The sequence below is a fragment of the Nerophis lumbriciformis genome, linkage group LG18, assembly GCF_033978685.3.
Source record: "Nerophis lumbriciformis linkage group LG18, RoL_Nlum_v2.1, whole genome shotgun sequence".
NCBI lineage: Eukaryota > Metazoa > Chordata > Actinopteri > Syngnathiformes > Syngnathidae > Nerophis > Nerophis lumbriciformis.
Window position 1 is genome coordinate 18,486,303 of NC_084565.2, and position 14,800 is coordinate 18,501,102.

General features: G+C 41.6%; 1 protein-coding gene across 3 annotated transcripts in view; it reads right to left on the reverse strand.

Moving 5' to 3' along the window:
- The window catches only part of osbpl9 (oxysterol binding protein-like 9), a 90,012-nt gene that overhangs the window by 44,591 nt on the left and 30,621 nt on the right, over nucleotides 1-14,800 (reverse strand). For all 3 annotated transcript variants that reach the window (XM_061977787.2, XM_061977786.2, XM_061977788.2), the window contains one exon: nucleotides 848-924. In XM_061977787.2, the coding sequence (XP_061833771.2) occupies nucleotides 848-924 (77 nt within the window). The remainder of the gene's footprint in view (nucleotides 1-847; nucleotides 925-14,800) is intronic.

Consider the following 14,800-nt stretch of genomic DNA (forward strand, 5'->3'; position numbering starts at 1 on the left):
GACGACAGCAACATGTTAACCGTGTGTTTTTGTTTGTGCGCGTGCAGGCTGAATACACGTAGCACATCAGAAGGGTTTGCCATACAGGGAAGTGAAGAGGGAGTAAAGAGAAGAGGACAGCAAATAAAGTTCAACAAAGGAAAACAAGAGGATACCAGTACCACATTTAATGATTGTATTTCTTAATAGTATGGTCACAAGATACAAGCATATTCTACACCAACAACACATTTAAGATAAGAATTTGTTGAGGAAAAACAAGGCCAATATGAGCTACAATGTCGAGATGACCACAGAAAAGCCTATGTCCTTTCTTAAAAAATTAATAGAGCAGGCAAATGTAAGAAAAATTTGAAAAAAAATTAAACGACCCCTTAAGATATAAATTAAAATTGATTCAGCAGCTTTTGAGTCTCACTGTTCTTTGGACCTTACCTTGTTGTTAGCCATAATCCAGCCGTTGATGATGTATACAATAGGAGTAGTCGCTCTTAATTTTTCAAGTGTAAAAGCAATAGACTAGGTAAAACTGCAAGCGGTAGTCATTATAATATATAAATAAACTTACACGTCACTTACAGGTCACACGTAGATCCGAACAAACATAAATTGTAAAATGTTGCAAAACCACATCTATGAAAGTAAACAGACAACTAGAGTTCATGTATACTGTTTGCAAATGGTAAACTACAATGCAAACATCGAGACAGAAGTTTGCATAAATAGGCATTAAACATAATGAAGACCTACAACTAAACAGTCTTTTTTCCAACAGTTCGATGGATGGATGACACTTAACAGTATGCACATAAAGACGCATTTTATGCAAACTTGTGTTGTTTCTTACCCGGAGCTGGAGGGTGTGACGCAGGATGGTTCCCTCTAAGGCATGGATCCACTTCTCTCGCTCGTCTGCATCCCGAGCTGAAGCCGCAAGCATACAAACACGCCCAGTGAGCCATGTTTCTTACACATAAAGATACAATATGAGACGATCATAAAAACATCTTTAAAAAACAAGAAAAGACAGACTCTAAAAGATACTGGACTTAAAGTTAAAAGCATCTCATTGTAAAAAGCGGCTTACTTTAAAACAGAAAACTTATAAAATGAAGGTTGTGAATTATATTGGCTCACATGTATATGCTGCTGTTGTAAATTTTCCGATAGGGCCACGTGGGGTTGGTTTGTGAAATAGAGCAGGACAAAGCTGCACCCTGAGTATACAGACACACAACACCCGCATGAACAAACTGCCTGTGACATTGAGCACTGAGCCAATACAAGACACGTGCCTCACACATGTAGTGCCAGCGGCATAGAGAGATACAATTATTCACAATATCCATCGAGCACTTTTTTTGTTTTTGTTTTTTGGATCGCTTGGACCCATAATGCCAGGTCATTAGTGTTTCCCACAGAAAGCCTGTATACTGTACTTACGGGGTGTGGCCAGAGGGGGTACCAATATGACATCATATAATTTTCATAATCGGTGATGATGCATATATATTTTCTTTAAAAATGAACAAATACTCTGCAACATGTATTTAAAAAACACATCTGTTAGTAGTATCATATGTTTTCATAGATTATATTGTTTAGCTCTATTTTTTTCATTGTTGCTGCTTATTTTATGACTACAATATAACACAGGCTGCACTTTGTACACCCCATGTTTATTGACATATATTATTCTGCCCTGCCTGGATGTAGGATTTTTTTAAATTAGAGATGAAAAAAACTATTTGAGGTTATTTATTGATACAATAGTGACCACAGTTACTGTAAAACTATGCATACAGATTAAGTGCACCTCCATGTCGTTATAATGTTGAGTCAGCAATAGTTGATCAACAATAGTTATAAACTGAAATAAAGAAATCCATGATGTAGATAAAAGTTTAGCACACTGACTTTAGCTACAACAATAGTTATTTTTTACACTATATCCATCCATCCATTTTCTATCGCTTGTCCCTTTGGGGGTTGCGGGGGGTGCTGGAGCCTATCTCAGCTGCATTCGGGCGGAATGCGGGGTATACCCTTGCCAAGTCGCCACCTCTTCGCAGGGCCAACACAGATAGAAAGACAACATTCACACTCACTATATATATACACACACACACACACACACACACACACACACACACACACACACACACACACACACACACACACATATATATGTATGTATGTATGTATATATATTTACATACATACATTATATATATATATATATATATATATATATATATATATATATATATATATATATATATATATATATATATATATATATATATATATATACATACATATATATATATATATATATATATATATATATATATATATACATACAAAACCCAAAACCTGTGAAGTTGGACCGTTGTATAAATCGTAAATACAAACAGATTACAATGATTTGCAAATCCTTTTCAACTTATATTGAATTGAATACACTGCAAAGACAAGATATTTAATGTTCGAACTAAGAAACTTAATTTTTTTTTGTAAATAATTATTAACTTAGAATTTAATGGCAGCAACACATTGCAAAAAAGTTGGCACAGGGACATTTTTATCCATGTGTTACATCTTTCCTTTAATTACTTTCCTTTCAACAACACTCAGTAAATGTTTGGGAACTGAGGAGACCAATTTTTGAATCATTTCAGGTGGAATTCTTTCCCACTCTTGCTTTATGTACAGCTAAAATGTTCAAAGGTCCGCGGTCTCCGTTGTCATATTTTACGCTTCATATTGCGCCACACATTTTCAATGGGAGACAGGTGAAGTGAAGTGAAGTGAATTACATTTATATAGCGCTTTTTCTCAAGTGACTCAAAGCGCTTTACATTGTGAAACCCAATATCTAAGTTACATTTAAACCAGTGTGGGTGGCACTGGGAGCAGGTGGGTAAAGTGTCTTGCCCAAGGACACAACGGCAGTGACTAGGATGGCGGAAGCGGGGATCGAACCTGCAACCCTCAAGTTGCTGGCACGGCCGCTCTACCAACCGAGCTATACTGTCCCAGGTCTGGGCTACAGGCAGGCCAGTCTAGTACCCGCGGTCTTTTATTACAGATGTGTAAGTTACCCATGCCTTGGGCACTAATACACCCCTATACTATCACAGATGCTGGCTTTTGAACTTTGCGCCTATAACAGCCCAGATGGTTCTTTTCCTCTTTGGTCCGGTGGACACAACGTCCACAGTTTCAAAAAACTATTTGAAATGTGGACTGGTCAGACCACAGAACACTTTTCCACTTTGCATCAGTCCATCTTAGATGAACTCGGACCCAGCGAACCGTTTCTGGGTGTTGTTGATAAATGGCTTTCGTTTTGCATAGTAGAGTTTTAATTTGCACTTACAGATGTAGCGATGAACTGTAGTTACTGACAGCGGTTTTCTGAAGTGTTCCTGAGCCCATGTGCTGATATCCTTTACACACTGATGTCGGTTTTTGATGCAGCCGCCTGAGGAAATCGAAGGTCACGGGCATTCAATGTTGTTTTTTGGCCTTGCCGCTTACGTGCAGTGATTTCTCCAGATTCTCTGAACCTTTTGATATTACGGACCGTAAATGGTGAAATCCCTAAATTCCTTGCAATAACATGTTGAGAAATGTTGTTCTTAAACGGTTCGACAATTTGCTCACGCATTTGTTCACAAAGTGGTGATCCTCGCCCCATCCTTGTTTGTGAATGACTGAGCATTTCATGGAAGTTGCTTTTATACCCAATCATGGCACCCACATGTTCCCAATTAGCCTGTTCACCTGCGGGATGTTCTAAATAAGTGTTTGATGAGCATTCCTCAACGTTCTCAGTCTTTTTTGCCACTTGTGCCAACTTTTTTTGAAACATGTTGCAGGCATCAAATTCCAAATGAGCTAATATTGACAAAACATAAAGTTTGCCAGTTCGAACGTTAAGTATCTTGTCTTTGCAGTGTATTCAATTTAGGTTGAAAACGATTTGCAAATCAATGTATTCTGTTTTTATTTACGATTTACACTATATATATAAACATAAATAAAGGTTATGGAAAGCAGAAAAATGTGTTTATTTTAAATATTTTCCTTAAAATATGCTCTAAAGCTTTAAAATGTTTTATTCGATTACTCGGTTAATCAAACAAACCAGATAGATAACTTGATTACTAAAATAATCTAGAGCTGCAGTACGATTGTGTCCATTAGGGCCCAATGGCTTGTTGGCTCATGAGTAATTCATTAACCCTCCATCCATCCATTTTCTACCGCTTGTCTGTCTCGGGGAAGTGCTGGAGCCTATCCCAGCTACACTCGCAAGACAAAATCCCGAAAAGACAGTGACAGTAAGTGGAAAGAGGATCAAGAAAAAAACCTGAGAAGGGGTTGGTCCTCTTGTTGCAAACAGTGGACAAATAAGACAGGAAGAAGGATAGTGACGGTCAATAAGAGGTAAATCAGAGCAGAGGAAAGGAGAATGCTAAAAGGCTCTCAGGTAACTGATGCAATGCCTGTAGAGAGAGCCTAATTAATAATTGATGCTCCTCTAAATAAAAAGCACAGTAGAAACAGAAACACAATCTAAGCTTGCATAGCAGCTTAATAATAACTGCACTTCCTAATTCCGTAAGTCATATATTAGCATAGGGCTGGGCGACATGGACCAAAACTGATACCACCGTATATTTGGTCCGAATGGCTGTATTTAAAAAAAAAAAAAAAAAAAAAGTGCAAAGTGCTTAAAGGGGAACTGCACTTTTCCTTGGAATTCTGCCTATTCTTGACAATCATTATGAAAGAAATGACGGATGGGTAAAAAAAAAAAAAGCTTTCTAAATAATAAATAAATGCGATCAAAAGACCACTTACAATAGAGCCTATGGGAGCCGCTCTATTCTGCCTATAAAGCCCTTAAAAACATCCAAACACCTCTATCAAGGTTTGTAAGTATATACAGTATGTAATGTAGTAACGACAACATTTATAACAACATTTATATTTACGTATTTTGATCATTTTTAGCATACACGGCACATTGATTTAAAAAACGCAATGTTCGCTTTTTTTTTTAGCATTACTGATCACTGCAGACTTTATGAGAGACAACTAACATAATAAAACATCAATTACTGTATACGGTCTGCTGTCATTGGGATGTCGACCGCTAGGATGTTCATATATTCCCATTTAAAGGGAGGTGGAGCAAAGCATCTTTTTGTGTCTCTCTCGCCATTTCCGAGTCCAATTAGGCTGTCAAAGTGTACCAACTTGTCAGAATACATCCACAGCCTTCTTCTATTCAGGTGTGAGGCAGGATTTATGATTTACAATAAACTTCCAGGGAGCAGGGAAGCGAGGAAACAGCACACCGCTCGATGTAAACATTACACACAAGCTTGTGATCACGGCTCTGCTATAAATAGTTTGTCTGTGTTAGCGCTTATAATAACAATATCACTAATACTTGGTGAATATGCAAGTATTGTTGGCGCTTTTTGGATGTTCTTTTTATTGGATTTTATGGGCGGATTAGAGGACCGCCCATTGGCTATACTTTAAGCGGAATTTTATTTACGTCTATTTACAAGTTAGAATGCATTAAAAAAAATATCCATTAGCCATGTCTTTCATAATGATTGAGAACGATAAGCAAAATTTTGAAAAAGTGCAGTTCCCCTTTCCCCTATAAAGGTTGCCCAAGTATTTTATGGCTAGATAACCTGTGTTGAGAGTACTATGATTAATTGTGTTCTAAGTAGTAACGTGTTGTTTATTCTTATAGAATAATTATGGAGCCAGAACACTGCCAGTAAGATTTGGTATCCAACAAAATAATTGACAATGTAGAAAAAGTTGTATTGCCACCGAAACAAGTTTTGGCAACAAATAAATACAAACATTGAAAAAATACAATATTTTTTTTGGATGTTTTCAATGCCAATATTCATATTTTTGTACACTTCTATTGTTTTTGTGTGTTTCAAAGGTTTTTATGATCTCTTCTCTTCTTTACAATCTTGTTACTTTTTTTTCGGTTTTGCTTCTTTCTTTTACGGTATCAAAATAATGGCAGCGTTCTAGCATGAGGTGCGGGTGCCTGTGGGCGGGGCTTATAGAAAGTTTACACGGAAGCAGTTTTACTGGACTGTAAAACCACCGTAGAAGAAGAAAGGAGGACCGGTGGTGTCTAAATCAAGTGTAAAAGCTATGATATATTTGTGTTAACCTCGCCATACTTTGAGGATGTACGGTAGTGTAAACGGTACATAAACTGATATATTTTTAAACCATCCATGTTTGTCTCTAAATAGCCGTGATATTTGGCAAATCTCTTTATGGAACAATACTTTGTTACATTTCCACGCGGAGAGAAAAGAGAAACTTTAAAATGTAGCTGTATTTATTCATTTAAAACATTTAACACCAGACATTTAAAGCTTGGTGTGACAAAAGTAACCAATTTTTGTGAAAATACAAGACTTCGACGATTATAATGTTCATCCTCTTGTTTCTCTCGGAGGGAGCCGATCATATCCAGGTTGTGGAGACAACTTCATGCCCAAACTTTTTTTCAGCGTTTGGAATTAAAACCTTACCTTGATCTATCTTTTTCTTTCTATGTTTACACCTAAATAGGTGGACTCATGTCTTATTGTTTTGTATTGTACTGTCAAGTATTATTTTGACTTGTATAAACAATGTGATGAAACTACCGCTATTGTGATTAATGTCCTGCCTTAATTGCAAATAATACCAAATAGGGGAGTACATTCAGATATCCGAAATGATATTCCACATAATATTTACATATACATCTGAAAGTACAAACTACAACATATTTTTAAAACATCAACTGCTATAATGTAAAACTGAGGGATTATTTAAAATTAATTTAAAAAAAATAGGCTGGACTTTTAGAGATCTTTCTATTAACAATTACATGAAAACATTTAAAAATAATATCTGAGTAGTACTTTGTGATGTTGCTGTATGTAATTCAACAAGAAAGACAGACAATTGCTGCCTTTGTGGGACATCTGGAATTTCTTCACAGGCGTGAACTACAACTACAACAACTACAGAACATCATCAAGTGAGCAAAGATGATGGTTGCCTGCCATGTTACATTTTATTTAAAACATTTAACAATCATAATAAATCCTCTATACGCTGTATCATAACTAATACATATTTTAGACTTTAGACTAGACCATTAGACTTCCTTTTTATTGTCATTCAAATTTGAACTTTACAGTAAAGATAAGAATTAAATTTTGTCGCATTAGCTCATGGTAGTGCAGGATAAAAAAGCAATAAGGTGCAGATATAAATAAATAAATACTGTATTTTTCGGACTATAAGTCGCAGTTTTTTTCATAGTTTGGCCGGGGGTGCGACTTATACTCAGGAGCGACTTGTGTGTGAAATTATTAACACAAATTACCGTAAAATATCAAATAATATTATTTAGCTCATTCACGTAAGAGACTAGACGTATAAGATTTCATGGGATTTAGGTTTTCTCTGAGCTGCCACCTTACCGTGGTAGAGGAGTTTGCGTGTCCCTATGTTGTCCGGGGGCTTCTATGCCCCCTGGTAGGGTCTCCCAAGACAAACAGGTCCTAGGTGAGGGATCAGACAAAGAGCAGCTCGAACACTTCTATGGAAATGCAAGAACCGACTCAGATTTCCCTCGCCCGGACGCGGGTCACCGGGGCCCCCCTCCGGAGCCAGGCCCGGAGTTGGGGCACGATAGCGAGCGCCTGGTGGCCAGGTCTGTCCCCATGGACCCGGCCGGGCACAGCCCGAAGAGGCAACGTGGGTCCCCCCTCCAATGGGCTCACCACCCATAGCAGGGGCCATAGAGGTCGGGTGCAATGTGAGCTGGGTGACAGCCGAAGGCAGGGCACTTGGCGGTCCGATCCTCGGCTACAGAAGCTAGCTCTTGGGACGTGGAACCTCACCTCGCTGGGGGGGGGAAAGGAGCCTGAGCTAGTGCGCGAGGTAGAGAAGTTCTGGTTGGATATAGTTGGACTCACCTCGACGCACAGCAAGGGCTCTGGAACCAGTTCTCTCGAGAGGGTATGGACTCTCTTCCACTCTGGCGTTGCCGGCAATGAGAGGCGACGGGCTGGGGTGGCAATTCTTGTTGTCCCCCGGCTCAGAGCCTGCATGTTGGAGTTCAACCCGGTGGACGAGAGGGTAGCTTCCCTCCGCCTTCGGGTGGGGGGACGGGTCCTGACTGTTGTTTGCGCTTACGCGCCAAACAGCAGCTCAGAGTACCCACACTTTTTGGATTCACTCGAGGGAGTACTTAAGCGTGCTCCCCCGGGTGATTCCCTCGTTCTACTGGGGGACTTCAACGCTCATGTTGGCAACGACAGTGAAACCTGGAGAGGCGTGATTGGGAAGAATTTCCGCCCGGATCTGAACCCGGGTGGTGTTTTGTTATTGGACTTTTGTGCCCGTCACGGATTGTCCATATCGAACACCATGTTCAAGCATAAGGGTGTCCATATGTGCACTTGGCACCAGGACACCCTAGGCCGCAGTTCCATGATCGACTTTGTAGTTGTGTCATCGGATTTGCGGCCTCATGTTTTGGACACTCGGGTAAAGAGAGGGGCGGAGCTTTCTACCGATCACCACCTGGTGGTGAGTTGGCTGCGATGGTGGGGGAGGATGCCGGACAGACCTGGCAGGCCCAAACGCATTGTGAGGGTTTGCTGGGAACGTCTGGCAAAGTCTCCTGTCAGAGAGAGTTTCAATTCCCACCTCCGGAAGAACTTTGAACATGTCACGAGGGAGGTGCTGGACATTGAGTCCGAGTGGACCATGTTCTGCACCTCTATTGTCGAGGCGGCTGATTGGAGCTGTGGCCGCAAGGTAGTTGTTGCCTGTCGTGGCGGTAATCCTAGAACCCGTTGGTGGACACCGGCGGTGAGGGATGCCGTCAAGCTGAAGAAGGAGTCCTATCGGGTTCTTTTGGCTCATAGGACTAATGAGGCAGCAGACAGGTACCGACAGGCCAAGCGGTGTGCGGCTTCAGCGGTCGCGGAGGCAAAAACTCGGACATGGGAGGAGTTTGGGGAGGCCATGGAAAACGACTTCCGGACGGCTTCGAAGCGATTCTGGACCACCATCCGCCGCCTCAGGAAGGGGTGGCAATGCACTACCAACACCGTGTATGGTGAGGGTGGTGTTCTGCTGACCTCGACTGCGGAAGTTGTGGATCGGTGGAGGGAATACTTCGAAGACCTCCTCAATCCCACCAACACGTCTTCCTATGAGGAAGCAGTGCCTGGGGAATTTTTGGTGGGCTCTCCTATTTCTGGGGCTGAGGTTGCTGAGGTAGTTAAAAAGCTCCTCGGTGGCAAGGCCCCGGGGGTGGATGAGATCCGCCCGGAGTTCCTTAAGGCTCTGGATGCTGTGGGGCTTTCTTGGTTAACAAGACTCTACAGCATCGCGTGGACATCGGGGGCGGTACCTCTGGATTGGCAGACCGGGGTGGTGGTTCCTCTCTTTAAAAAGGGGAACCGGAGAGTGTGTTCTAACTATCGTGGGATCACACTCCTCAGCCTTCCCGGTAAGGTCTATTCAGGTGTACTGGAGAGGAGGCTAGGCCGGATAGTCCAACCTCGGATTCAGGAGGAACAGTGTGGTTTTCGTCCTGGTCGTGGAACTGTGGACAAGCTCTATACTCTCGGCAGGGTCCTTGAGGGTGCATGGGAGTTTGCCCAACCAGTCTACATGTGCTTTGTGGACTTGGAGAAGGCATTTGACCGTGTCCCTCGGGAAGTCCTGTGGGGAGTGCTCAGAGAGTATGGGGTTTCGGACTGTCTGATTGTGGCGGTCCGCTCCCTGTATGATCAGTGTCAGAGCTTGGTTCGCATTGCAGGCAGTAAGTCGGACACGTTTCCGGTGAGGGTTGGACTCCGCCAAGGCTGCCCTTTGTCACCGATTCTGTTCATAACTTTTATGGACAGAATTTCTAGGCGTAGTCAAGGCGTTGAGGGGATCCGGTTTGGAGGCTGCAGGATTAGGTCTCTGCTTTTTGCAGATGATGTGGTCCTGATGGCTTCATCTGGCCAGGATCTTCAGCTCTCACTGGATCGGTTCGCAGGTGAGTGTGAAGCGACTGGGATGAGAATCAGCCCCTCCAAGTCCGAGTCCATGGTTCTCGCCCGGAAAAGGGTGAGTGCCATCCCTGGGTTGGGGAGGAGATCTTGCCCCAAGTGGAGGAGTTCAAGTACCTTGGAGTCTTGTTCACGAGTGAGGGAAGAGTGGATCGTGAGATCGACAGGCGGATCGGTGCGGCGTCTTCAGTAATGCGGACGCTGTATCGATCCGTTGTCGGAACTGAGCCGGAAGGCAAAGCTCTCAATTTACCGGTCGATCTACGTTCCCATCCTCACCTATGGTCATGAGCTTTGGGTTGTGACCGAAAGGACAGGTTCACGGGTACAAGCGGCTGAAATGAGTTTCCTCCGCCGGGTGGCGGGGCTCTCCCTTAGAGATAGGGTGAGGAGCTCTGCCATCCGGGGGAAGCTCAAAGTAAAGCCGCTGCTCCTCCACATAGAGAGGAGCCAGATGAGGTGGTTCGGGCATCTGGTCAGGATGCCACCCGAGCGCCTCCCTAGGGAGGTGTTTAGGGCACGTCCGACCGGTAGGAGGCCACGGGGAAGACCCAGGACACGTTGGGAAGACTATGTCTCCCGGCTGGCCTGGGAACGCCTCGGGATCCCCCGGGAGGAGCTGGACGAAGTGGCTGGGGAGAGGGAAGTCTGGGCTTCCCTGCTTAAGCTGCTGCCCCCGCGACCCGACCTCGGATAAGCGGAAGAAGATGGATGGATGGGATTTAGCAATTAGGAGTGACAGATTGTTTGGTAAACGTATAGCATGTTCTATATGTTATAGTTATTTGAATGACTCTTAACATAATATGTTACGTTAACATACCAGGCATGTTCTCAGTTGGTTATTTATGCGTCATATAACATATACTTATTCAGCCTGTTGTTCACTATTCTTTATTTATTTTAAATTGCCTTTCAAATGTCTATTCTTGGTGTTGGGTTTTATCAAATAAATGTCCCCAAAAAATGTGACTTATACTCCAGTGCGACTTATATGTTTTTTCCCTTCTTTATTATGCATTTTCGGCCGGTGCGATTTATACTCCGGAGCGACTTATACTCCGAAAAATACGGTAGGTTACTGTACAGATAAATATATTGCACTTTTTCATGTGCATTCACGTTTATGGATGTATGTTATAATGTCTTTTTTATTCCAGCGAGTTAATCCATTTTGGGGGGAGTTGAGGGGATAATTATGATGCGTTCAAGAGTCTTACGGTCTGAGGAAAGAAGCTGTTACAGAACCTGGAGGTTCTGCTTTGGAGGCTGCGGAACCTCTTTCTAGAGTCCAGCAGTGAAAATCGTATGAGTAGTTGCTTTAAAGTTATTTGATTTGCTTTGTAAAGAGAATGTATACATAGTAATAAATTAAACATTTAATAAATAACAGAAATATATCCTTATTATTGCTGAAATCAAATTTAAAACCAATTGTGAAAGAAAGTTGACCAGAGTGCTTTAAAGAGCCAAAGAGTAATAAAGTAGGTCACTGTAGCATGTTTACAAATACAAGATTTCTCTTTTAGCAGGAGAGGAATCTGCCGACAGCAAAACATACAAGTCATACAAGATAAGTGTAAAAAACAACTTTTGCTTAATAATTTAATATTTTGAAGCTTTTTTTAAACTTAATTTAGACGCCCTCAATCCTCCTTTCTTCTTCAACGATGTTTTACTTGCATGCCCAAGTTCAGTAAAACTGCTTATGGGTAAACGTTAGGGCTGCGAATCTTTGGGTGTCCCACGATTCGATTCAGTATCGATTCTTGGGGTCACGATTCGATTATAAATAGATTTTTACGATTCAACGCGATTCTCGATTCAAAAACTATATTCTTCCGATTCAAAACAATTCTCTATTCATTCAATACATAGGATTTCAGCAGGATCTACCCCAGTCTGCTGACATGCAAGCAGAGTAGTAGATTTTTGTAAAAAGCTTTTATAATTGTAAAGGACAATGGTTTATAAACTGATTGCAATAATGTAAATTTGTTTTAACTATTAAATGAACCAAAAATATTATTATATTATTTTATCTTTGTGAAAATATTGGACACAGTGTTGTCAAGCTTATTAGATGGGATGCAAGTGTAAGCCACTGTGACACTATTGTTCTTTTTATTTTTTTATAAATGTCTAATGATAATGTCAATGAAGGATTTTTAATCACTGCTATGTTGAAATTGTTACTAATATTGATACTGTTGTTGATAATATTAATTTTTGTTTCACTACTTTTGGATTGTTCTGTGTCGTGTTTGTGTCTCCTCTCAATTGCTCTGTTTATTGCTGTTCTGAGTGTTGCTGGGTCGGGTTTGGTTTTGGAATTGGATTGCATTGTTATGGTATTGCTTTGTTTTATTTTGTTGGATTGATTAATAAAAATTAAATTAAATAAAAAATTAAAAAACTTTAAAAAATCGATTTTTGAAAAATGAGAATCGATACAACGTGAGAATCGCGATTTGAATTCGAATCGATTTTTTCCCAGACCCCTAGTAAACGTGTTATAAGCCCCACCGAAAGGCGCCCGCCCCTCACGCTAACACTGCAATTATTTTCATATCGTTAAAAAAAAGAAACCGAAAGAATGAAACAAAATCGTAAAAAAGAGAAGCGATCATAAAAACCTTTGAAACACACAAAAACAATAAAACTGTACAAAAATATGAACACTGGCATCGAAAACATCCACCAAAAATATTGTATTTTTTTAAAGTTTGTATTGTTTTGTTGCCAAAACTTGTTTCGGTGCCAAAACAACTTTTTCAACAATGTAAAAAAAAGTTTCCGTACCAAATCTTACTGCTAGTGTTCTGGCTCCATAAATAATTAGCGAGCTGTTACAATGTCAAAGCCGTTTTCGTTCATTTTGTTCATTAGCGTTAGGTTCATAGCCTCAAACGTGTGCGCGGGAAACGAAGGAGCTTCTACTCGCTCACTGCAGTAAAAGCCGCTGGCTGTTAAGTTTAAAACTATTTTTCAGGCACCGAGCCGCTATATTACAGTAGCTTAGTTCGCACAGGCTTTCAAGCCAAGGTGTCGCTAAACATTTGACACACACGACAGAGCGGCATAGAGGAACTATCACTACCTGCTTATGCTAAGTCCATTACAACTTGTGAACAACAAACAGATGAGATTAGTGATTGAGTCACCACAAGAAGAGATACACATTCTCAAGCAAATTTTGGTGTATGTGTAAATAAAGCTGTAGTCACTCAACAATAGCCAAATGAAGTCGCTGACCAAAGCATTGCATCACTCGGGAGTCAAAAAGTCGGTGCGGGGGTGCCATAACAAAAAGTCTGCTATCGCAAGCTACAGCGAAAAAGCTAAGTACTTTCATTCTATCTGTGTGCTTCTAAATGTTTTACAGTTTTCCTTATTCCTTCTAAAACATATTTAGTAGTCTTATCAAACTTACAAAGCACCCATTTTCTGTCTCACCACCTCTCTCTGAGCTAGCAAGCTGCTAAGCTAACGAAGCTAAGTGAGTCGCGATCCAAAGCAACTACGCTCTGAAGGCGTCTGCTCCCTCACGCCGCTGCGGCTCTTCGCCTATAGCTTCGAAAACAGCAAGAACATTGACTCGGTGAAAGGAACAACGTGAGTATGGCTCCCTGCTCTTCGTGCTCCGTTCTCATGAATAGGTTGTCCCTACTAGAGGACCGTGTCCGCCAGTTAGAGCAGAGTCATTCCGTAACTCTAGACGCCGCGGACACGTTTGCTAGCGTGAGCAGTAGCGAGCTGACTAGCTCAGCGTGTACCAGCTCTAAGCGGCCTACAAGCTACGGTGAAACGGTTGAGACGCATAATAGATTTCGCCCTTTAGCTAGTCCTACACCCCAGTTTACTGGACACCACACCTTAGTCATAGGGGACTCCATCACCCGGAACATACATCTTAGTAAACGAGCCATATTTAAGCATATTCCCGGGACCAGAGCACCGGATATTGAACGTAGTCTTAGGGAGCTGACTCGCAACAGGCCTAGTAAACACATACGACAGGCTAATCACAGCACTAGCTACGCGAACATAGTTGTACACGTCGACTCCAATGACACGACGATGAAAAAGTCAGAGATTACAAAGAGGAACATAGCTCGGACATGTAATCTCGCTAGAAAGATGTATCGGCATCGAGTACTTGTCTCTGGCCCCCTGCCTGCGAGAGGCAATAATGAGAGGTATAGCAGATTAGTCTCGCTTAACCCTGTAAGACCCAAATATAGAAAAAGTGGCTGGCTCGTTTTTGTAGAGGACAGAGACTAACGTTTATTAATAATTGGCCCTCTTCTGGGGCAACCCGGGCTTGCTGAGGAGGGACGGCCTTCAACCTGACCGGGAAAGCGCCATCACGCTTTCCAAAAATTAAGAATACTATTCTCTAATCTCAAGAACCCTATCGTATCAATCAAAGTCAATCAAAGTTTATTTATGTAGCGCTTAATCACAAGTGTCTCAAAGGGCTGCACAAGCCACAACGACATCCTCGGCTCAGATCCAACATCAGGACAAGATGTGGGATCACAATGTGATCTCAAAGATGTGGGATATCAATTCCTAGATGTGATCGAAATTATTTACGGCGCACTACACAAAATTAACGCAACGTTATCAGTAACAGTACTACGGATACCAATAAAACA